At 66.1% G+C, this 22,409-nt stretch overlaps 3 protein-coding genes across 6 annotated transcripts; 2 read left to right on the top strand and 1 right to left on the bottom strand.

The window, feature by feature from the left end:
* Positions 1–1,042: 1,042 nt before the first annotated feature.
* Positions 1,043–6,452, top strand: ADAMTSL5 (ADAMTS like 5). Of its 3 annotated transcripts, none has more exons than XM_054181943.1 (12): positions 1,043–1,229; positions 2,117–2,180; positions 2,266–2,426; positions 2,858–2,918; positions 3,016–3,124; positions 3,288–3,415; positions 3,497–3,620; positions 4,255–4,341; positions 4,967–5,130; positions 5,214–5,457; positions 5,737–5,808; positions 5,890–6,452. In XM_054181943.1, the coding sequence occupies exons 1-12, from the start codon at positions 1,171–1,173 to the stop codon at positions 6,201–6,203; spliced, it is 1,587 nt and encodes a 528-aa protein (XP_054037918.1). In that variant the 5' UTR covers positions 1,043–1,170; the 3' UTR covers positions 6,204–6,452. The 3 variants fall into 3 exon arrangements, with proteins under 3 accessions (XP_054037918.1, XP_054037919.1, XP_054037920.1); XM_054181944.1 differs by having other exon boundaries at positions 4,258–4,341; XM_054181945.1 differs by having other exon boundaries at positions 5,194–5,457; positions 5,890–6,099.
* Positions 6,453–10,660: 4,208 nt separating this feature from the next.
* PCSK4 (proprotein convertase subtilisin/kexin type 4) lies at positions 10,661–17,321 on the bottom strand (the record flags this gene model as incomplete). The annotated part of the gene is made up of 15 exons (XM_054182324.1): positions 10,661–11,046; positions 11,131–11,250; positions 11,581–11,705; positions 11,993–12,172; positions 12,406–12,523; positions 12,699–12,802; positions 13,156–13,256; positions 13,500–13,712; positions 13,790–13,962; positions 14,510–14,598; positions 14,712–14,788; positions 15,479–15,607; positions 15,765–15,860; positions 15,957–16,061; positions 17,205–17,321. Coding segments are annotated over 15 exons (2,133 nt in total), but the record flags the coding sequence as incomplete, so codon positions are not given.
* Positions 17,322–17,506: 185 nt separating this feature from the next.
* On the top strand, positions 17,507–22,398 carry REEP6 (receptor accessory protein 6). Of its 2 annotated transcripts, XM_054182214.1 has the most exons (6): positions 17,507–17,703; positions 20,362–20,455; positions 20,727–20,865; positions 21,185–21,353; positions 22,159–22,268; positions 22,318–22,398. In XM_054182214.1, the coding sequence occupies exons 1-5, from the start codon at positions 17,589–17,591 to the stop codon at positions 22,206–22,208; spliced, it is 567 nt and encodes a 188-aa protein (XP_054038189.1). In that variant the 5' UTR covers positions 17,507–17,588; the 3' UTR covers positions 22,209–22,268; positions 22,318–22,398. The 2 variants fall into 2 exon arrangements, with proteins under 2 accessions (XP_054038189.1, XP_054038190.1); XM_054182215.1 differs by lacking the exons at positions 22,159–22,268; positions 22,318–22,398 and adding an exon at positions 21,603–21,755.
* Positions 22,399–22,409: the final 11 nt, after the last annotated feature.

Below are 22,409 nucleotides of genomic sequence, written 5' to 3' on the forward strand. Positions count from 1 at the left end.
CATCACCTGGTAGCAGCGCCCAAAGGCACCCTGGGAGGATGGTCCCACAGCAATGAGCAGTGTGGCACCCTGGGGCGAGAGGCCGCCGCGGAAGGGGGTCCCGGGTGTCGGGGTGCCCAGCCACATGCTCTTCCCAGGGGCCAAGGGGCCCAGGAGACCCGGTTGGCGCTGGCCCCAGCGCTGGCTCTGCTCTGTCTCGGTCCCAACATCTCCCCGCTGCCTCAGTTTCCCCTTCCCCAGAGGCGATGCGGTGGGTGCCCCTCAGAACGGGACACCTCGGGGACCCCCTGCAGCCCCATGGGGTGCGGGTGTGTGATGCTGCCGGGCTGCCCCGTGGGGAGGGGGTGCTGGCTGGGGGAAGGGGCTGTCTGGGGGGTGCAGGGATGGGGGCAATGGGGGATTTACCTCTCCCAGGAGCCGTCCCCGCTTGTAGAGCATCCCGCTACCCGCATCCTCGATGTACCATCCGGGGAGCTCGTCCCCTGCGCCACCCCCGGGCATCCTCCGGGCTCTGCTCCTCGGAGGGGACACCCCAGGGGACACCCCCCACACCGTAACCCCTTCATCTCCGGGCTGGGGGTGCCTGGGGCTGCCCTACGGGGGGGACTTAATGGTGCTGGGTGTGAGGGGCACAGCTGGTGGCGGGGTGGGGGGGGCGGCACCCCAAGCTCCCCCCAGCACATTCCACTGCATCTACCGATCACTGAGCGGGGACCCCCACTGCGACCCCCCACGGGATGCCCAGCATCAGGGGGGAACAGGAGGGTCCTGGATCAGGATGAGATAGGGTGGGGGGGTTTCTGTTTGCCCTTTCCCCTGTACAGCTGGGGCTGGTGGGGTCCGGGGGGGGGGGGGGGCGCAGATGCTGCGGAGCAGCATCTGCGCCCCCCCCCCCCCCCGGACCCCACCAGCCCCCCTCGACCGCCGGAGCTCCGGGCCCCGAAGGGTTAACGGGCGGCCGGGGAGGGCTGGGCGCACCTTTGGGGCTGGATATTAATAACGCGGCGGGGAGGGACGGGAGGCGAGCGGGAGGGGTGTGGGGGGGGAGCCTCGCCCGGCCCCCCCGGAGCTGCGCAGGCGATGCCCGATCGTCCCGGGTCCCCCCTTCCCGCCGACACCGGGACTCCGGGCCGGGACTGAACCGCCGGGACTCCCCGGACGAAGGGCGGCATGGCCGGTTGGAGGTGTCGGGGCGGCCCGGTCCCCCGCGGGGAACCCCACGGTACAGGGTAAGGTCCCGATTTCTCCTTAACCCCTCGCGGACCCCCAAGACACCCCCCCTCTACACCCTCTACACCCCGCCGGGGATCAGCTCCGCTCCTGCGGGGAAACTGAGGCACGGGGAGGCCCCCCCCCCCCACCCCCCCCGGCCGCCAGCGGGGTTTGGGCATCACCCCACCATCGCCGGGCTCCGGCTCCCCCTCCGCAGGGCGGCACCGCGACCCTTCCCCCCCCTTCCCCCGCCATCCCCTGCCCCCCCGGGGGAACTGAGGCGTCCGGGGCTGCGGGCGGCCACTCGCGACCCCCCGGTCCCCGTGGAAGAGGCGCGGCGGGAGGAAACCGGGATTCCCCGACGCGGGGCTGGGACCCCGGCACCCCCCTGCACCCCCGGGCTGGGGGCGTTGGGGTGCTCCAGGGTCAGGCGCTTTGGGACACCCCCCGCCCCACCCCCCCCGCCCCGCTGCCCCCCATCCTGCTCGCCCCATGGCGGGGCCGGATCCGGCGGAGGGAGCGACACGGCGTCCCGGCCCCCGCCGCGCAGGTCTGGTCCTGTCCCGGCAGGCAGCGAGCCCGGCCCGGCTCCCCGCCGCGGGGCCCGGGGGGGTGCGGCGGGGCCGGGGTGTGTGTGTGGCGGGCGGGGGGGGACGGCGGGACCGTGTCCCGTGCCCGCAGCCGCCCGGGCACATGTGCGGGACGCGGCGTCGCCCGCTCGCCTGCGCCCACCCGCACCGGACCCCGCGTCCCCAGCGGCGGCGGGGACACTCGTCTTGTCCCCGGCTCCCCTCCTTCCCCCTGGCCGGGGTCCCCGTGGGGTGCACATGTTGGGATGGGGGGCACCCCACTGCCAGCCTCCCCCCCCCCGCCCCGGTCCCTCAAGGGCTCTCTGCTCCCGCAGGCACCGCTGGCGGCTGCTGCTCCTGGCCTGGCTCAGCCTGGGCTGCGGCGTCGGCACGGCGCAGGTGAGGGGTTTCGGGGTGCGCGGGGCGAACCCCTGGGCTGCTCCAGCCCGGCCCCCGGTGCTGACCGTCACCTTCCTCCACGCAGGACCCAGCCCTGGGGACGCCTGTGTGGGTCCCCGAGCCCCCAGTCCCTGCTCGGCCCCGCCGGCAGCCGGCCCGGGGGACCTGGGGGCCCTGGGGACCCTGGAGCTCCTGCTCCAGCTCCTGCGGGGACGGCGTCGCCCTCCGCACCCGGAGGTGCCTGCGGTGAGTGGGGGACGGGGCAGCATGGCCCCCCCCCCGGGGCGTCCCCGCTCCCCTACACCCCCCGCAGCACCCAAATCCCGCAGCACAGCTCTGCCACCGCTCCCCCACGTGTCCCCGCAGGCCCTCGGCACCACATTACGCCCTGGCCAAATTTCAGCCTGATTTCGGAGGAGGGGGGGGGCGGGGGGAGCTGGACCCTGCTGCCCCCATCCTGGGGTGCAGCTCCGGCAGGATGCAGCCCCACGTGGGACATCGTGGTCCCCTGTCCTGCTCCCCCGTGGGGGTGCATCACTCCCAGCGCGGCTGCAGCTCGGTGGCTCCGTGTCCCAGCCCCGAAGATGGGGCAGGTCCCCGTGGGGGACGCAGGGTGCAGGCGGGGGTGCTCGGGGGGGCTGCGCCCCGGCCTCCCCGCGCTGACGCTGTGGCCGTAGGTTCACTGAGGAGGACCTGTGCACGGGCGAGCCGCGGCAGTACCGGCTCTGCCAGCTCCAGGTGAGCGTGCGAGGGCCACGGCATGGCCAGTCCCGGTCCCCATCCCACGGGGTTCCATCTTCCCGGTCCCCTGGGCTCCATCCTGCCGCTCCCGCAGGGCTGCCCCGGCGGCTCGGTGCCCTTCCGTGCCATGCAGTGCTCCCTCTACGACAACAAGCCCGTCCTGGGCACGCCGGCGCGGTACCGCTGGGTGCCCTTCCATGGAGGTGAGTCCTGGGGTGGCAGGCGGCATCACTGGGGGGCTGACCGGGGGCCATCGCTGCCACTGGCGTCACCCCCTTCCCTTCCCTTCCCTTCCCTTCCCTTCCCTTCCCTTCCCTTCCCTTCCCTTCCCTTCCCTTCCCTTCCCTTCCCGGCGGGCTCCGGCAGCCCCCAACGTCTGCGACCTCAACTGCCTGGCCGAGGGGCACAACTTCTACTACACCTTCGGCCGGGTGCTGGACGGCACCCGCTGCGGCCCCGGCTCCCCGGACTTCTGCATCAGCGGGCGCTGCCTGGTGGGTGCACATGGGGCTGGGACCCCCAGGGCTCCCATCTCTGAGCCCCCCCACCTGAGGCCGCGTCTCGGCTCCCCGCAGAGCGTGGGCTGCGACGGGATCCTGGGCTCGGGCGCGCGGCCCGACGCCTGCGGCCAGTGCGGCGGCGGCCACGACACGTGTCTCTTCGTGCACCGGCTCTTCCAGGGCGCGGACCCCTCCTCCGGTGAATGAACCATTGCCCCGGCCCCCTCCATGGGTGAATGCTTTGGCTCTTGGCTCCCCTGTCCTCCCGTCCCCCGTCTCTGTCCCCAAGGCATCGCCTGGGTCCCCTGTCACCCTGTCCCCTCTCCATCTGCCCCATCGCCACCAGGGCAGTATCCCTGAACCCCCAACACGCGGGGACAGGGACAGTGGGATGGGAGGGGACCCCTCACTGGGGATATTTTGCCTTGTTGCAGAGGGTATCGCTCCTCTGGGGGCTTGGTGGGGGGGTCGCTGGGGCACCAATGGGGTCCCCAGGGGTTTTCAGGGGTCTCTGGGGGCACCCAGGGTCCTTGTGTCCATTTCCAGTGTCCATGGGTCGTCTGGCCGTGCTGGGGGGATGATGATGCCCGTGAGGGCAGACAGCCCTGGATGGCACCTCGGGGCCCCCCAGGGCCATCGCTGGGTGCCCTGGATGTCCCAGCGCGTGGGGCCCGGCTGGGTTAATGCTGCTGGTGCCTGGGACGGGGCTGGGGCTGCCCCAGACCCAGAGCTCCTCTGTGCCCGGTCCCCTCCTGCCCCAGCCCCGTCCCCCCCATCCCTGGGCTGTCCCCTCGAGCCGTGCCCCAGCTCTGCCCTGACTCTGCCCCCCCCAGCAGGTTATTTTGGGTACATGAACGTGACCAAGATCCCAGCTGGGGCCACCCAGATCAAGGTGACGGACAAGAGCCGCAACTACCTCGGTAGGACGCGTCCTGTCTCCATCCCAGTCAGTCCCAGTCCATTCCAGTCCGTCCTGGCTGGTGCCACCCATGGGTGCAGGCAGGGCAGGGGGTGGCCGTGCCGTGCGGTGCCGTGCCGTGCTGTGCCGGTTCCCCCGCTCGGATGCTCTTTCGAGCATCGCGGGTTCAGTGAACTCTCGGGCGCTTGGGGCATTTTTCCAGAGGCCGCGGCCGTGGGTTTTGGGAAGGGCTGAGCTGGAACGGGGCCAGCCCAGCCACTGCGGGACCAGGACCAGGACCCCCATCCCCAAACCCGCCCCACCCCCCCCCCCCAGTCCCCCTCCCGATGCACTCGGGGCCCCGTCCCCCACTGGGACCGGGGCTCGCCGGTGGTGGTGGTGGGGGGGGTTTTGCACGCCAGGGTTTGGCGCCGGCTTGGGACCGAAGCCAAGTTCTTACAAGAAAGCAGATTTCTCCCGAGCCCCGACCAGCAGCTCTCCCAGCCCACGCTGCCCTCCCCGCTCGGGGAGAGGCCTCCGGTGGGGACCCAGGCATCTGGGGCTGCCCCCCACCCCCAGCCCAGCCTGGCGCGGGGGGTCCCGGGGACCGTGTGGTGCTCGGCCCCCGGACACGCTCCCTCCCGTAGCCCTGATGACGAGTGATGGGCGCTACGTGCTCAATGGGGACTGGTCCATCGCTTGGCCGGGGCCATACGAGGTGGCCGGCACCCGGCTGCAATACTCCCGGGCTCCCGACGGCACCGAGAGCCTGGAGGCGCCCGGACCCACCGACGAGGATCTGCACGTCATGGTGAGGGTGGGGGCGGCGCGGGGATGGGGAGAGTCGGCCCCTGGCCCCCATCGCTCCCCTTAGCTCTGCCCCTGCCCGCGCAGGTCCTGCTGCAGGAGCCCAACCCCGGCATTGAGTACGAGTTCTGGCTGCCCCGCAGGCACCCCCAGCCCAGCCGCGGCGACGCCAGCCCCCTGCGGCAGCCCCAGCCCCGGGGGGCTGGCAGCCCCCCGCCCCAGGAGCTGCCGGTCACCCCGGTCCCCATGCTGCCGTCCCAGCCCAGGGGCTCTGCCGTGGAGCCGCCACCGAGGAGCCCCCCTGGCCGGAGCGGGGCCGGGGCTGCCGCAGGTGCCTGCTCCCCCGTGGGGGTCCCCACAGTCCCCCACACCCCCGGCATCTCTGTTGTGGGAAGGGTCCTGGGGAACCCCAGAGCTTCGCTGTGAGATGGGGACCCTAAAAAAGTTCCCCCTGACTTAACCCTCCCCAGGACCCTCATGAGCTCAGTGTGTCCCCTCTCTCCTTATGGGGTGCAGACCCCCAATGAACCCTCCCCCCACTGCAGGAGGGGGTTTTGGGGGTGCCATGTCCCCTCTCCCCCCTAAACTGCTGCAGTTTTGCCCCCCGCAGGGCGATGCGGGAGGTGCCGCCCGGCGAAGGGACGCTCCCAGCGCGTCCGGCACTTCTGCCAGAGCGACTTCGGTGAGCGCCGGGGGTGGGAAGGGGCTCGGGGCGATGCCGGGGGATGTGCCTGGCTCAGGATGCCCTGTGCTCGCCCCACAGTCTTCCAGGGCCGGATCCTGGCACGGCGCTTTGTGGGGCAGGAGACGCGCTATGAGGTGGAAGTGAAAACGCCGTACCGCCACCGCTTCCCGCTGGTGGCCCGGGAGTACCTGTGGGTGCCCAACACCTGCGGCTGCCCCCCGCTCCGGGAGGGCGGAGAGTACCTGCTCATGGCGCGGCGACACGTCAACTACGAGCGCACGCTTAACCGCATCCTGCTGCAGGACGACGGCTACGCCCGGCCATGGACGCCCCGCGAGGACCGCCTGGTGCGGGAGGCGGCCCGGCATTGCCCCCAGCCCCGGCCGCCCTGAGCCCCCCCCGGCTCCATCGCCTGGGGAGGGGGCAGCCGGCGGGACTCGGAGGGCTGGAAACGCTCCTGCCGTGCACCGAGCCCTTTCCATGGCCGTGGAAGGGCCGGGGTCTGCAGGGACCCCCGTCCCGCCCTCCGCCATGTGGGGCATGTCGCCGTCTTTGGGGTTGATTTGGCTGCGGGGAGCTGGGCGGGGGGGTGGAGGAGGGAGGTAATTTATTTTTTTGCAGAAAATAAACACTTATATCACCTCGCTCGCCGTGTGCCCCTTCCTGGCCCTCCCCACCCCGGGGTGCCTGTGTGGGGGTCCCCTCCCGCATCCCCGTGCTGAGCCCCCGGAGCAATGCCCCTGCCCAGCAGCGTGTCCCTGTCCCCGAGATGGACACGCGCCAGCCGCTGCCTTTCGAGGTCGGGGACCCGCCGCTTATCTCTCTTCCGGCGGAGGCGAGCGGGTCCCTCCCTGTGTCGGAGCCCCCTCGCCCGTAACCCAACCCGCGGGCTGGCGGGCACAACCGTGGGGCCCGTGTGGGGAGGGGACGTGCCCGGGGGTGCTGTGGGGACGACCACCCCGGGAACGCTGCGCTGGGCACCGTGGGGTGCGTCACCCGCCCCGGGCTCCCGGGGTGGTCTCGCAACCATACGGGAGTGGGTTTGGAGACGATGCTGGGAAAGGGCTGAGCTCTCCCAGCTCGTGTCACTGGTGACTGCTCCCAAACCGGGCACGGGACTGGGGCTGCAGCTGGGGGGTGTCTGGGGTGGGGGCCCTGGGGTGCCCCGAGTGGCAGCTGCCAGCCCAGGAGGGCTTTTAGCACATGGGGTAATTAATCAGCAGGAGCCAGAGAGGAGCCCTGGGGGCAGCTGGGGCTCTGCACTGGGCTCCCCAGCTGGTCCCAGTGAAGCCTGGGTGATGCCGGGTGCTCCGGAGCACGGGCAGAGGCTCGTTGGCGTGATTAGGGCCGGGAAGGTGTCTCCGCCCTATAAAAGTGCCCCCTCCCACCCCCCCATGGCTTGTTGGGGGTTGTCCCTGGGCAGGGTGGGTCCCCTGCTGCTGTGTCTGTGGGTCCCTGAGGTTTGGGGGGGTGGCAGCACCCCTGGCTCCAGCAGCTCTTTTGGAGCGAGTGATGCCCGGCAGCCCCAGGGCCGGGGCTCTGCGCTGTCACCTTGGGGCATCCCTGTCTGGCTGTCCCAGCCATGGCGGGTTTGGGGACAGTCACGCCACGCGCAAAGAGACCCCGTAGGGAGAGCAGCGGGGACCTGGGTCTCTCGGCCACCAAGGCTGGGGCTCGCCGGCGGGCCAGGAGCCGGCAGAGAGAGGGGGATCAGGGGGAGCGTTGCCCACTGCAGGGCTGGGACCCCTGGGAGCGTGTCCCATGTCCCCCCTTGGTGCCCATCACCCCTGGGAAAGGCCGTCTGGCAAAGCTGCGTCTCGGAGAGCGTCGCCGACCGGCGTCGGCTCCCCCTTGTGCCGGGGAAAGGGGTGAGTGTGTGTCCCCCCCGGGGCAATCCCTGCCTGAGGACGGGGGGGCTGCCCCAGGCTGGGCTGATGGGACCCCTCTGTCCCCCAGAGCCTGCCAGCCCCCCCCTGCAGCCCTGCTATAAGGGTCCCTACTTCTCGGGGCTCCCCATGGATGAGTGCCAGGGCCCCGCTGTCCCCAGCCTGTGAGTATGCAGGAGGGGGTCCCTGTGTGTCCCCCCCACCAGCCCTACAGCGTCGCCGAGCCTCTGCCTTCCTCCGGCCAGGCTGGTCCCTGTGGTCCCGATGCCCGGCAGGGATGGTCCCCGGAAGACCCGGAGCACGCCGGAGCGCACCCTCGTCCTGGAGCTGGTGAGCTGGGGGGGCCAGGGGGGGCTGTGGCCCCAGGGCTGGGGTCTGACTCTGCTCCCTGCCTGCAGGAGGGGATCCTGGTCTGCTCCTCCGTGCTGGCCGGGTGGCAGCAGGGTGCCGCGGCCACCTTCGGCACGGTCTTCCAGGGGGAGTCCTACGAGGTGGGTGCCCGCGTGGGGACGGCGGGGTGCTGGGTCCCCAGGGTGGGCACGGAGGGCTGTGACGAGCCACGGTGTCCACGTGGCCTCTGTGCCTGTGTCCTCCCCTTGTGGCCAGAGGGGAAGGAGGACCTGGGGGCTGAAATTGCAGGGGAGGGGATGGCTGAGGGGTCCCCAATATCCTGCTCGAGGTGCTGGATACCCTCTTGGGGGACACCTTGGTGTCAGGACATGAGTGCTGGTGTTTTTTGGGGCTGTCTGGAGATGCTGCTCCCTTCCAGGTCCACGTGAAGCTGCGTCCCCATGTGCAGCAGTTCCTGGAGAGCCTTTCCAAGACGTACGAGGTACCCGGAGCCCCCGCATTCCCCCAGGGTCTGCAGGGAGCCGGCGGGGTGCTACTGCACGGGGGGTGGGGAGGACTTGGGCAGCCTGTGCAGGGACCTTCACCTGCTTCCCCAGATCTGCATCTTCACAACCGCGAAGCAGGACTATGCCAAGAAGGTCCTGGATGTGCTGGACCCCAAGAAGAAGCTGATCAGGTGATGGCCTTGGTGAAACTCCGCTGGGGACCTTCTGCGTGGCAGGGACTGGTCTCCACCACAGGCTCTGTCTCTCCCTCCAGGCTCTGCCTCTCCCAGCAGGACTGTCTCTGTGCCCATGGCTGCTACTGGAAGGACCTGACCCACCTGGGCAGGGACCTGGCCAAGATGGTGGCCCTGGACCACACCATCCAGGGCTTCCCTGCCCAGGTACCGGCAGCGCTGGCTCTCATGGTGGGAGATCTGTGTGCACCGGTCCCCCCCAGCTCCTCCATGGCCAGCGTTTGCCTTCTCTCCCCAGGCTGACAACTGGATCTCGGTGCCAAGGTGGTGGGGGGACCCACGGGACGAGGAACTGCTGCATCTCGTCCCGCTGCTGGGACAGCTCGGCCAGGCGGTGAGGACCAGGGAGATGGGGAGAGGATGGGTGCCCCGGAATGCTGGGACAGGGCAGAGCGAGCTGCCTCGGACCCCGCTCCGGGCAGAGCCCTCCCCTATCCCCCTCTCTCCCCGTGCAGGACGACGTGCGCGCCGAGATCCAGAGGCAGTTCCCGCACCGCAGGCTGCCTGCCGAGGATTAGGCCAGCCTGGATGGAGGGCAGCGGGATGGAGAAAACCCCCACGGCTGGAAGCATGAGGGACCCTGCTGGGCTTGGAGTAGCTGGCGGGGCTCACCCCACCGTGGGGGAAGCCGTGCTCCAGTACATCCATGCTCTAACTCATCCCGTGGTGCTGGGCTGGCCGGTTTTTTGGCAAAGCCGTTGTCCCCGGGTCCCTCCATTGGTGCCTGCGGCCGCACTCCCAGCGGGCTGCAAGCCACGGATCCCCACAGCCTGTCCCCGGGGCTGGGGGTCCTGCTGGGGACTTTGCTCTCAGCTGCCACTTGAGGAAAAGCTCCGTCCCAGCTCCTCCTGTCTGTGCTCTGTAAGGTCCGGCCAAGGGCTTTTTCATGGGCGATTACACGCTTGGACAAAGGTCTCGCTCTCCTCTGTAACTCCTCAGCTGTGCAAACACGCTGCCTTCGGCCATGGCCCAGCTGGCAGTGGCGGGGGGGGACACAAACCGTCCCCACGCTGCCATGCCACGGCCGCGTCCCGGGGCAGCCGGGGTGCTGCGGTGGGGTGGCCGAGCCCTGCGCGGTGCCGCTGCCCCCGGGAGGGCCCCAGCTGGCAGCTCTCCCTGGCCCGTCCCAGCCCTGCCTGGTGCCGCGCTGCGTGCCGGGGCGCAGCTGCCGCTGTGCCGCTGCCAGCCCCAATGGCACAGCAAGGGCCCCGGGCGTTCGTACCCACTGCAGAGCAGGGGGGGGAGAGCAGGGCAGCTGTGGGGTGCAGCGACCTCCAGGACCCCCCCCTTTTTTTCTCTTTTTTTTTTTTTTAAGGACTAAAGGCTGCTGGTAAACAAGAGCCAGGGATCGCAGCGTGTCCCGTGCTGTGCAGCAGCAGTGTGGGTCCTGGCTCTCCTCCCCGAGCCATCCGCCTGCCTCTCCCAGGTCAAAAGCTGCATGAGCTCGTGGCTGGGCTCGTGCTGGAGGAGCTGGCTGTGGTCACTCGGGTGCAGTTGTCTGGAGAGAATTCACATCTCCTCCTCCTCCTCCTCGTGGCCCTCGGCCCCTGGGAAAGGACATAGGGCTCCCAGCCCCTCTGGAAATTGCTCTCTTGCAGCAGCGTGATAAGCCAGGTCCCCCAGCACGGCTCAGGTCCCCAGGGATGTGGGGGGACAAGCCAGGCGGGGAGGGAAGCCACCACCCATGTCCCTGCTAACGCACAGAGCTGGCCATGGGGTGGGATCAGCCCTGACGCTGCTGGGAAGGGATGTCACCCTTTGGAGAGGGCGGTCCAGAAAGGCAACAAGCAATTTATTTTGGAAGCCGGGTGAGGGCAGCTCTGTCCCAGGCTGGGATCCAGCTGCCTGCGTGTCTGTGCAGCCCGGGCTGGTGTCACGCTGTCCTTCCACCTTGGGGACAGCAGGAGCTACCTCTCAGGATGCAAAAGGCCATGCGGTATGTGATCCAGAGGAGGGCTGAGAAGAAGATCAGGATCCCGCAGAGGAGGAGAGGGAGAAGCTCCCTCTGCAGCCCCATCTTGCGGGGGAAGCCCTGCGGAGGGGAACAGGAATGGGTGAGCTTATCAAAGGTGTGAGTGGGGGGACAGGCCGTGCAGTTGTTGGCCGAAGCGCCCTGGCACGTGTAGCAGGAGGGGTGGCAGCTGGCACAGACGCGGACCGCATTCCTGGTGGCGGTGGCTCTCTGGGTACGGCCGTAGTAGCGCGGAGGGCAGTAGGACAGGCAGGAGCGCTGGTGGGTGTACAAAGAGCCGCTGCATTCTGCGGAGGGATGGCGGCGTGAGCCAGGCTGCAGGGGGGCCATCCGGGGTCGAGAGCACCGTCCCCTCCTGCCCCAAGGCTCACCCTCGCACGCTCCCTGCGCATCCCGCCTGATGCACTCGTCCACGGCAGAGGGTGCAAAGCGCCTGGCTGTCATGTCCTCGTCTGTGCCGTGGAGGTGCAGGGTGACGCTGGTCAGCAGACCTGGGGGCAGAAGGGGCAGGACTTGGTGACAATGGCAGTCACGTTCCCATCCTCCAGGGCTTGGGATCTGCAAGCTAGTGGGTGCAGAGCTTTGGGACTATGTGGAAGAGAGCAAGCCATGCCCCCTTACTGGCCGTGTGCTGGCCAGGGAGACCCTCAAAACAAACAAATGTGGGCCTGCAGAAAAAAAGAGACCTCACCTGCCCAGGAGCAGCAGGAAGAAGACAAGCCAACAAGTTGCTTATCAAAGTGGGAGAAGGAAAAAGAATGAATGATCGGGCACTGGGTGAACCTCGTGAATGGAGTTCGCTCACTGCCCTGGGCACCCACCTGTGTTATAGGCATCGCCCTTGTTCTCCAGATGGAGCGTCCAGGTCCCGTTGGGGTTCTCGTCCCAGAAGTGTGTGGACATGAAGGTCCAGTCCCTGTAGCCCTGCTGGCTGGTGTCAAACGGGCTGGAGGAGAGGAGAGGGGAGCAGGGAGTGACCGCCCAGGGGCTGGAGGGGAGGGATGCACCCAAGGAGGCCCTAGAGGCACCCTGTGCTTGGTACAACGGGGCATTGCAAGACGTGGCAGGGGCCTCAGAGGAGGTTTGGGTACGGTGAGTCCATTCCCTGGGGGGACTAGGAGTTTCTTCAGCCCCAGGAGAGGCTGTGAGAGAAGGAGACCCCTCTGCCCCCACCCTAGCAGCTGCTAAGTCTCACTGCAACGCGCTCCCTGCGAGCTCACAGAGCGCCCTTACCGCACGGTCACCAGTGTGGACGTGGTCCCCATTGGGCTGGTCAGAGCGATCACCAGGTCCCCCCTGCGGCTGTAGCTCAGAGAGAGCTGGACCTGGACATGCTCCAGCGAGCGGATGCGCTTGGTCCTCCCCGAGCAGGAGGAGACATCCGTGGAGATGGTGAGCTTGGAGCCGATGTTCCTACCAGGTACGAGACAGAGGTAAGGGCATCTCCTCCCCCTCCATGGGCGTCCTGCCCCCCCCCTCCCCGTGACCTCTGACCACAGCCCTGTTATTACAGCAGAAGCTGTGCAGCACGGGCCGCTTTCTGGGAAGCATCGCTCGCCCCTGCAGCGGGCACAGCATTGCTTTGCTACAGGGAAGTCCCTGTGTGAGCTCTCACGAGGTCACACCCAGGGGATATCGTCCCTTACCGGGGGGCATGAAGAGCCTTGACTGAACACCTCTGCTGAGGCCGGGTTCCCGTCCACGCCTTGGCCATCTCCACCAGCAGACCAGCGTCCAGGAGCCCATAGCCGTAGTGGTGGCTCACTGAAAAGCAGATGCCACCCAAGAGAGGACATGTGAGCCCCTCCGCTCTGGGAGCGCACCGGGGGCTCCTGCCCCAGCTCTGCTGGTGGGAGTTTGAGGGGCAGCAGGTGCTCCCGCAGCCAGGGGAGGGAAGCAGGAGCGGGCAGGGCAGGCAGCGGCTGAGCCCTGAACTCACCCTTGCGTCCGATGCCGTTCACAGCCCAGTCTTCTGCCTGCAGGTGAGCGGGCCTGGAGGTCCTGACGACAAGATGCTGCAGGTCACGCCAGGTCAGTGCTGGGCTGGAAGAAAGGAGGACTTGGGGACAGAGGTCTCTGCTTTGGGTTAGCTTTAGAGGGGTGGGATTTGGCTCTTCTGGCCCCTGATGTGGGCAAGTCAGCTGTCTGGGTCCAAGCTGGTCCCCCCACAACGTCCTTCACCGCTGAAATAGGAGCAACAGAGACCTCCAGAGGACAACTCTCCTGCTGCCTCTGCCTGCTCTCCTGCAGTGTCCTGCCCCACCAGAGCCTGGGGAGACCTCAGCTCCGCACCCCCAAACATCCCTGCTAGCAAAGTCCCCCTTCCTTGTCCCAGCAGGGTCCTGGGGAGGCACCAGGCTCTCTCTGGGGACTGTCCCCCGCCGCATGGCACCTACTTGGCCTCCAGCGCAAGGGCGATCATTCCCGCGGCCAGCGGGGCCGAGGCGGAGGTGCCCGTGTGCTTGTCGGTGCAGCGGTGGCGCAGGTCAGTGGTCACCTTGGGGGGAGAGAGGGGTCTTGGCACTGGTGGCTGCTGCTGGAGCAGGGCTGGCTGGAGTTGGGTAACTTCAGTAAACGCTCCCTCTGGGTTCCTTCATGCTTTTTGGGGTCTAACGCAGAGGATTTAATAAAGCTCCCATCTCTCTCCCCAGGTAAGGAGGGCTCGGATGAGCCCACTCTGTGCTGGGAACTGGTGTCCCCCTGAGGGTCACTGCTCCGTCAGAGCTGTCACGGCACTCACGATCTGTATTTCGCTCGTGGTCCTGCTGCTGTAGGTGGTGGTGAGGATGGCGGAGCAGCTCTCGCTGTACCAGGGCTTCTGGCCACCCGCCAGAACACTGCCCACCGACAGGGTGTAGATGCTGTTGGCGTACCCGTCGCAGTTGCAGTTGTCATAGTTGATCCCACCGTTGCCAGAGGCCCAGATGAAAATGGAGCCGAGGCCACCCCGTCCCTGTCAAGGGGAGGCAGAGGGGGATGAGCAGGGGATCCTCGCACCAGTGAGGTCCCCGGGGAAAGCACCGAGCTTACTTTGGTGACCCCTCTGTAGAATGCCTCTGCGGCCAGCACGCCTGGCCCGTCCACGGTCTTCCCGTTATCCTGGGGGCCCCAGCTGGCGCTGTAGATGTGGATGTGCTGGGGACGCAGGCTGAGGGACTGAGCCTCCACCATGTCTGTGATGAGACCGTCCAGCATCCGCACACCTGCAGGGTTGGAACGAAGAGCAGGCGGTGTCCGAGAGGCGGCAGCACTCAGGAGGCCACAGTGGCTCCGGGTGGATGAGAACGTAAGGGCTGAGCAGCCTCTCACCCCACTTCCCCCCCTCCCCCAAGTTGCCTTGAGCACCTTTCACGCGATGCTGCCCTAAGGAGATCAGGCTCCCGCAGGTCTGTACGGCCGCTGCCATGAGCTGGTTCCTAAAGCTCCTTGTTAAGCCCTTTGCATTTAAGCCCAGCGAGTTCTCCCAGCTTTTAACCCCATTTGCCACACTCACTTCTGCAGGGGAGCCTGACCCTGCACGGTGCTGGTGCTGCCTGCTGGACCCCCATGTCGTGGTAGGCGTTAAACCCCCAGGGAGCACCAAGCCCCGCACCATGGCTGGGTGTGCGGTAACACCGCAGCACCCCCTACTCCCCTGGAAACCCCTGGCTGCCCCCAGAGCAGCCCTGCCTGGGGCTGCGTGTCCCCCCTTGTGGTGCCAGAGCTGGTTGGGGATCCCCATCCCACCACCACGCCGGAGCAATGGCTCACCTCCGACTTTGGCGTTGTACGCGACGCCTGCTCCGCAGATTTGGTTGTTGGCAGCAGCCACCACTTCTCCCGCACAGCGTGTCCCGTGCCTGCGGGGCAGTGTTAGACCCTGAGCCGTCCTCCGTGGGGGTGAAGGGGCCTGGGACAGCCTCAGCCCCCCAGGAGATAAAACACCCAGCTCAGGGTGCTGGGCAAAACTCACTGGTTCTCGTCGCCGGCGGTGTACCTAGGCTGGGGGTCAGGGTCGTCACTGTTGAAGTCGTAACTTGCCAGGGGGTCCTATTGTGAAAAGAGGCATTGTCATGAGCAAACCGCCTTGCGGCGTGGGTTGTGACAGCTCAACGTGGACTCCTGGCACTTCACCCGCTGTCTGGCAGCGTGGGCCGCCCTGCCTTGCCCCCGAGCTCGCTGCCTGCCCGGCCCAGAGAGGGCAGGGGGGGCCCCTTCACGCTCAGAAACTGCACTGGGTTAACCTGGAGTTGTTGGAAATTGGGTTTCGCTAAAGGAGTGTTAACTTTGCACGTCGCTGTACTGCTCCATTGTGCTCACGTTTGGTGACAAAGCCCAGCATGGCGAGTCACCTGAGGGTAAGCCTCGCCATCCGAAAGTTAGGAGCGAGGAACTACAAACCAGTGAAACGATGTTTTTACAAACAACGACTAAGATTTATCTATCCTTTCCTTTCCTCTCGGAGCACGTGAGGGTTTACCAGCTTTACTGGCTTTGCAGCTTGCCGTAATTACACCTATTATGGGGGCTTGAGCGTGTACAAGTTCTAACATTTCCTTGACGTGAGAATTCACTGCGGGAGACACCAAACCTTTTGATCCAGCCACGGAGAGGCTGAGTTCCCACTGCCAAAGTCCCATAGGCGGGATGAAGGCACCGGCTCCTACCCTCCCCTGGAGACAACTCGCCCCTGAGGGAGCCGGTTCCTGCAGCCCGCGCCGCTCAGCCCCTCGTAGTTACGTAGTTGGCAGACAGGTCGGGATGGTCCTTCTCGATCCCGTCGTCCAGGATGGTCAGCACGACCCCCAGCCCGGTGTACCCTTTGCTCCACGCGGTGAGGATGTTTAGGTCGGGACTGATGTCATTGTTCTGGAAAACGGATTAAGTTTGGTCAGCCCCTGGGCAGCAGGCTGCGGGTGACCTTCAAGGACTCCTCTGCTGCCTCATCACTGCCAGCATTAGTCCTGTTTACGCGGCCGGGGGGTGATTTGCTCGAGGATTAGAAGAGAGAGCGGCAAAATCTCACCATGTACCACTGTTTGTGGAACCAGGGATCTGTTGGCACCACGCCGACGCTTCTCTTCGTGCGCCTCTTTACGGTTTGCTGCTCAAACCAGAGGACCTGGGCGGGAAGCAGTGTTGCTGGTGGCAGGCAGAGCCGGTGGCCAGTAGCCTCGGTGGCTGGTAGCTTCCATCCCTGCAACCGCCTCCTCCCTACCTTGGGCTCTTTTGTCAGGCGCATGTGCCAGCCCCAGTGTCTGCTTAAGGCTTTCTGCCTGGTGCCGCGGTGTTTGAAGTGATAATAAGGCGCTCCCTCCATCACCTGCGGGCCAAAGAGCTGCTCTGAGAGAACCTTTTGGGCTGGCATACGCGTGCCAGCTCTCCGTGGGCCACAGAGATGAGGAAAAAAAAGCATTTAATAGGAGTTGTAGGTGCCAGGACAAGCAGAGAGCGCAGCTCAGAGACGGGGCAGGCTCCCGAGGAAGGCTTGTGTGTGCCTTTCGGGTTTCCTCGCCCGGCTGTGCACACTCAGGGGCCACGAGCAACCCGCGCCCCTGCTGCACGGGTGCTTTCACGGAATCACAGAATCACGGAATTTTCGGAGTTGGAAGGGACCTCTAGAGATGATCGAGTACAACTCCCCTGCTAAAGCAGGATTGCCCAGAGCGCGCCACTCAGGGCTGCATCCAGGCGAGTCTTGAAAGTCTCCAGAGAAGGGGACTCCACACCCTCCCTGGGCAGCCTGTTCCAGTGCTCTGTCACCCTCACCGTAAAGAAGTTTTTTCTCATATTTGAGCAGAACTTCCTATGTTCCAGCCTGTGCCCGTTACCCCTTGTCCTGTCACTGGGAACCACTGAAAAGAGTCTGGCTCCATCCTCCTTAAACCCACCCTTTAGATACTTGTCAACATTCATAAGGTCTCCCCTCGGCCTTCTCTTCTCCAGGCTAAAGAGTCCCAGCTCTCTCAGCCTTTCCTCATAAGGGAGATGCTCCAGTCCCTCCGTCATCTTCGTTGCCCTACGCTGGACTCTCTCCAGCAGTTCCCTGTCTCTCTCGAACTGGGGAGCCCAGAGCTGGACACCGTATTCCAGTTGTGGCCTCACCAGGGCAGAGCAGAGAATGACCTCCCTTGACCTGCTGGCCACACTCGTCCCTGTGCAGCCCAGGATTCCATTGGCCTTTTTGGCGACAAGGGCACATTGCTGGCTCATGGGTGATTTACTGCCTACCATGACCCCCAGATCCTTTTCTTCAGAGCTGCTTTCCAGCAGGTCCCCCCCTAACCTACACTGCTGCCTGACGCCCATGCTCCCGTGCTTTAAAACCACCGGAGGCAATAACTGAACGCTCTGTTTTAAAATTAAACCAGCCTTGTGCACTGGTGGGGACGGGCAAAGCGGGACACGGGAGGTGCCGGGCTGGCCGGCGGTGGCCCCCCGCCTCTCGCCCCGAAGCGGGCCGCACCTGGCCCAGGCAGAGCAGGCCGTGCCGCCGGGCCACCCCCGCGGCCTCCCGCGGCCCCGCCGCCACCCGCACGGCCCAGCTGCTCAGGTAGACGCGGGGCTCGGCGGGGCCCGGCGGGGGAACGACGGCGGCGGTGGCAGCGGCCACCAGCATCCCCAGGAGCAGCCCCGGGCCCGGGCCGGGCCTCGCCGCCATGCAGGCCCCGGCGGCGGTTGAGCGGGCGTTGCCTTGGCGACGGCGTTGCCACGGCGACGGCGTCGCCCCGCCCCTGGCCGCCCCGCCCCGTCGCCGCATTGGCCCGGGCCGGCGGGAGGCGGCGAAGGCACCGGCGGGATCGCGCCGGGAATCGGGGACCGTGCCGGGATCGGGGTCGCCGCCGCAACCATGGGCACGGTGCAGCAACGCCTGCAGCGCTTCCTCGATCGCCCCGGGCCGCTCGGCGACCTGCTGGGACGGCTGGAGGCCCGCACCGGCGTCCGGCGGCTCTACCTGGCCACAGGTGCGATCGGCAATCCCGCTTTTCCCGGGACCCCCGGGACCCTCCTTCCTGCCCCTCCCCGTTAGGGGGGGTCTCCGAGGGTCCCCCCTCTTTCCTGAGGCCCCTCACGGCGCCTCTGGGCTCTGCGAGCCCCCCGTTTGGGGGGTGCGGGGTGCTCTCACGGATCGGGGCCCCGCTGGGGCGGGGGGCAATCGGGGGGTGGCTGCACCATCCGTCCTCGCGTGAAACCCAGCACCCCGACCCGAGGGGAGGAGGACCCCGAAACCCGCGGGGTCTGTGTGTCGGAGGTCTCGGACCCTCCAGACCCCCGAGAAGCCTGGCCCCGATGGCGGGGGGTCCCCATTCCTCGGCAGGTGAAACCCCCCCCCCCCAAAACGTGTCGACTCAGACTGCGCACTGGGGACGGGAGCACACGTCTGAGGGCAGAGGTCCGGCTGTTAACGAGATCCTGTTTGCTCATTAATGAGAAACCAGCCGGCATTTCCCTGGGGAGCGGCCTCCTGGCACGACGGGAGCCCTCTCTCCTCGCTGCAGCGCTGACCCTCGGCCCTGTGCCGCACTCTGCCAATTTACCACTTGCCCATCCGCCTTCTCCAGTTCGGTATTTTATCTAAAACCTCCCAGGAGGGACTCGAGGTTTCCCAGTTGCCCGCATCCCTCCGGGCCCTTCCCCTGCCTTCCACCTCCCGGTGCCATTTCCCACTCTGTTTCACACTTCGAGGGGGAAAGGGGTCCATGAACGGGCACGTGCCGCTGCGAGCGGGTTGTTTTTAGATGCGGCGTGTGGCGGTCGGGCTTCTTCCGAGCAAAATGGGGGCTTTGGTGGTGCTCGGGTGTGATGGACTTTTGGGGGCAGGGGTAGAGCGGAGGCACTGCTTCCACCTAAGAGCGATGGTCCCGCATTCTCGGTCCCTGTCCTGGAAAGGAGAAGCTGCTGCTAAACTGAAAATACCCGATTTCTCCTTCCCCCGGCTCTGGAGCAATTCCTCATTTATGTTTGACCCCAGTAGCAACCCACAGGCTGCAGTTTGGAGCCCATCTTGCCTGGCCTCTGGGCAGCCCAGCCAGGTCAGCCATGTGGTGGCTTCAGCTGGGTAAAAATCAGCCCGGAGGAGGACGGTGTCCCCTTCCCGAGGCACAGTGCCAGCCAGGCTGGCTGTCACGCCGGCTGCTTGCCCTCCTTGCCGGGACAGGCACCGCGGGACGGCTCTGGCTGCCCCCCTCAGCAGCAATTCTTTCGAAATGAAGCCTTTCACTCCTTTTTTTTGCTGTTATATAAATTTCTCCGGGGGATAAACCTAGCCCGTGAAATCGCTTCTCAGGCTCCCAGGGGAACGACACCCAGCCCTGCCCGAACCTGCCCATTAGTTTTCCTTGAAGGAAGGTTTGTGATTGCTCCAAAGCCACGTCGCTCCCACCCGTCTCCCAGGGAAGACCCCCTTGGTGCCCGGAGCTGCGGCTGCCCGGCACCGGGGGCCAGAGCAAGGGGCAGAAATGCTGCAGTGAGCAGAGCGGGGATAATCTGTCCTCTGAGCCCAAGCAAGGGCTTTCCTCTAATTCACCCACGCAGACAGGTCACGTCCCAGCTCTCCTGCCCGCTGCGGGGCAAGGCGCTGACGGTGACGGAGGAGTTTGTACACAGGGCAGGGGAGACGCTGCTGGCATGTGACACTAAATGCCCTTGATTCCAGCTCTGCGTGTCCCCAGGCTGCTCTCCTGCCCTCTGCCCCTTGGGGGTCTGTGTTTCGGCTGCCTCAGGCAGGCTGGGAGGGAGCTGCCGGGTGCCGGCACCCCCGGCTCTTCTGAGCCTCCATGGGAGCGAGGGCTCTTCGCTGTGGCCAGGATTTTGGCAGAAGGGGCTCCTTGCCCCAGCTTCCCCCATCTGCCAGCACTCCCAGCGCCGCTGACCCTGCCTCCTGCGAGCATCTGAGGGCTGGGCAGGCTCCAAACGACCGGAGCCTCGGCTTACATTTAATTTTAATGATTTCATTTAATAACAGGGAAGCGGGATTGGATTTCTGGTTCTCAGGGGACTGAATCTGTAATGAACAGTGGCTGCACGTGCAGGACATGCGTACAGGGAGCAGAAAGGAGACACGGGCTCTGGCAGCAAGGCTGCTCCCGGGCGCTTGGCTCTGGTAGCAAGGCTTGTCCTTGAACGGTCATTATTGAAATGCCAAGTGGCTACATGCACAGAGAAACTCAGTGCCTTGACTTTGGACTGTGGACGTGTGTTAAAGTCTGTGCTTCCAACGTCTCTGCAGCCTTATCCTGGGTCCAGGCTGGGGACAGGTCAAAAGCACTGCGAGTTTGTTGTGGTAAAGCCCCTTCCAGGCCAGGGAGGGGACAAACGGTGACGAGACCAGATCGTGGCTCCCTTGGGGATAAGCGAGCGCCTGCACTCCACGACAGACTCTGCCACGTGCCGTGGCTCAGTGTGGCTGCGCCAGTGGCTTGTTGAGTGCCTCAGTGGTCTGGTGTGCGGAGGGTCGTACTGGAATTAATTGGGGGTGGTCATTATTCCCAACTGGAGGGTCCCAGCATGTGCCTCTTCTCACTACAGGTATGAGCAACCTGCTCAGCAGACTGAGAGGGGGTCTCTCCTTGCCGTCTCGGTGTTGGTAGCTATGTGACCCTCTTCTCTGTCCCCCCTGGCAGGTTCTGTGGCCTTCCTGGGGCTGTACCTCATGTTTGGCTATGGCGCCTCGCTGATCTGCAACCTCATCGGCTTCACCTACCCCGCATATGTCTCGTAAGTACCAGTGGCCCAGCCCAGCCTCCCAGCAGCGCCTGGAGAGCGTTCCCTGCCCTTAGCTGAGGGTCTCCCCCGTAAATGAACAGGCAGTTATGGTCGGGAAGCTCTTGAGACCTTCCTGAAAATGCTGAGACCTGGCACTGTCCCAGCTTGGGGCCGCAGTACCCGGTAGGCAGGTTTGCTCCAGGGTTTGGAGGACTTGGGAAGGAGGTGCCCGCCCCGGCAGCAGGACTGCAGGCAGCAGCACCCTTCCCCTCTCCTGCTGCAGCATCAAAGCCATCGAGAGCTCCAACAAGGAGGATGACACCACGTGGCTGACGTACTGGGTGGTGTACGGCGTCTTCAGCATAGCCGAGTTCTTCTCTGACATCTTCCTCTACTGGTTCCCCTTCTACTATGCTGGGAAGGTAAATGGGAACTGCTGGGGCCAGAGTTCTCTCCCCTGATGGCTGAACTTGGAGGAACCAAGCGTGGTGGGCCATTAGCAGGGCAGTGGTGGTGGCTGTCGTGGAGCCACACTCCATCGCGGAACTCCCCGCAGCCAGCCGAGGTCCTGGTACCTCCAGCAAGCTCCAGCCTTGGGAAGTTACCCTTGGGCCAGGCTGGGGGGGACTGGAGGAGCTCAGCTGCTGCCCTGTCACTGTCCCCTTCTGGGGGCTGCCTCACTCAGCCCCTGCCCTGCCTTGCTGCCATCTGCCAGCTCTGGAGCATCTCTCCTCCCCGCAGTGCCTGTTCCTGGTGTGGTGCATGGCCCCCGTGTCCTGGAATGGGTCGCAGGTGCTCTACCAGAACATCATCCGGCCCTGCTTCCTCAGGCACCACCAGACTGTGGACAACGTGCTGGGCAACCTCAGCACCAAAGCCCTGGACGCGGCTTCCAGCGTCACCCGAGAAGGTAACGCGGGTCCCCCAGTCCCCGCCGTCCTGCTCCATGTCCGGGACAGGCGGTTTTCCCTGGAGCACAGCTGGGACGTGGGCAACTCTCATGTTAATTACCGTCAAGCGCCCTTCTCTCGGTGACTGGGGGCTGTGCTCTCACAGCCACAGCCCTGTCGCCCCGCGGTGGCCGGAGCCGAGCTGGGGGTAGGGGTTCACTCTCCCCCCTCTTTAATTCTCTCTCCTCTCTTTGCGCCGCGCGCTCCAGTCCTGCACACTCTGGTCAGCAGCAGAGCCCGGCTGGCGGCCGAGGTGGCACCGCAGCTCAGCCTGTCTGTATGTAAGAGCCGCGGTTCCCGCTGCCGCTGAAGGGAGAAGGGGCCCGTTCCCGCGTGAAATCGCCCCGCCGCTACCACCAGCCGTTCGGCTGTGCCACGCGGATGGCCACGGCCACCTTGGTGCCGGCTGCCGATGGCCAACGGCCACCTTGGTGCCGGCCAAAAGGAGCTCCTTGCTCTTGCAGACGCCGGCGCGGCTCACGCGCGACGGTGCCTTTCTCCCTTGGCGTGGGTAGAGCAGGCGCTTTCTCTCCTCCTCCTCCTCCTCCTCCTCCTCCTCCGTAGCCAGATCCCCCAAATTGTGTGTCCTCCTTCGACCTCGCCGTATCTGTGTGTCCCTCAGCGCTTGGGGGCTCCCGCTTGAAGTCTCCCCAGCCCGGTTGAAGGCCCGCCAGCCCCCCCGAGGGGAGGACAGGATCTGGTTCTTCCTGGGCTGCCATTGCTCCAGGGACCGGGGCCTTAACGCCATCCTTGTGTCTCCCGCAGCCTCCAGAACAGCCATGAAACTGGAAGAAGAAACAGAGAAGAGCAAGTGAGAGGGGTCTCCGGTGTCTCCGGTACCGGCACCGCTGGCCTAGGCCTGGGCCTGGGCCTGGGCCCCGCTCGGCCGGTCCCCGGCCGAGCGGGGCCCAGGCCCAGCCCCAGGCCCCACCGTTCCTGCCCCCAATAAACCCCCAGTTCTCCCCAAACCGTCTCTCCCGTGTGTTCCTTGTGGGCGGCGGCTCCTTTAAGAGCGT

The sequence above is a fragment of the Rissa tridactyla genome, chromosome 22, assembly GCF_028500815.1.
Source record: "Rissa tridactyla isolate bRisTri1 chromosome 22, bRisTri1.patW.cur.20221130, whole genome shotgun sequence".
NCBI classification, from domain to species: domain Eukaryota; kingdom Metazoa; phylum Chordata; class Aves; order Charadriiformes; family Laridae; genus Rissa; species Rissa tridactyla.